This window comes from Penaeus monodon, chromosome 21 (genome assembly GCF_015228065.2).
Source record: "Penaeus monodon isolate SGIC_2016 chromosome 21, NSTDA_Pmon_1, whole genome shotgun sequence".
Lineage (NCBI taxonomy): Eukaryota > Metazoa > Arthropoda > Malacostraca > Decapoda > Penaeidae > Penaeus > Penaeus monodon.
In genome coordinates this window covers 3,588,840-3,589,198 of record NC_051406.1, presented here as the reverse complement: position 1 = coordinate 3,589,198, position 359 = coordinate 3,588,840, and the positions used below count along the sequence as shown (strand labels likewise).

Genomic DNA, 359 nt, shown 5'->3' with positions numbered 1-359 from the left:
GTTAGGATACTGCTTCACCTATGTCCCAGTGGTAACATGCTCACATGATTCTTTTTTATCCTCCCAAAGCGCTGGCTGAGATACCTGAACTGATGGGTCACTTAAGAAGAAATTACCAGTTTTGGAAAGAGCAAGAGGAAGCATCAAAGAACATTTCCTCCCAGACCCCTCCTGCTCTAACAGCGAATGAGGAAGAGAGTCATGAAGAGGAGACCACGAAAGAAATGACAGAGAAGTCCACAGGAGAAGACACAAGCACTCAGAAAGAGACGAGCTAGTGACACCTCATATAGGCATGATAATTTGGTTAGGGTTCGGTTATAAAGGTTCTTTAGACTACTTCAGAAGTTTGAACAGAG

General features: G+C 43.7%; 1 protein-coding gene across 1 annotated transcript in view; it reads left to right on the top strand.

The window, feature by feature from the left end:
* The window catches only part of LOC119586117 (high affinity cAMP-specific and IBMX-insensitive 3',5'-cyclic phosphodiesterase 8A-like), a gene marked incomplete in the record, with an annotated part of 15,950 nt that extends 15,597 nt beyond the window's left edge, over nucleotides 1-353 (top strand). The window contains 1 exon segment of the mRNA XM_037934808.1: nucleotides 70-353. Coding sequence (XP_037790736.1) covers nucleotides 70-278 — 209 coding nt within the window.
* Nucleotides 354-359: the final 6 nt, after the last annotated feature.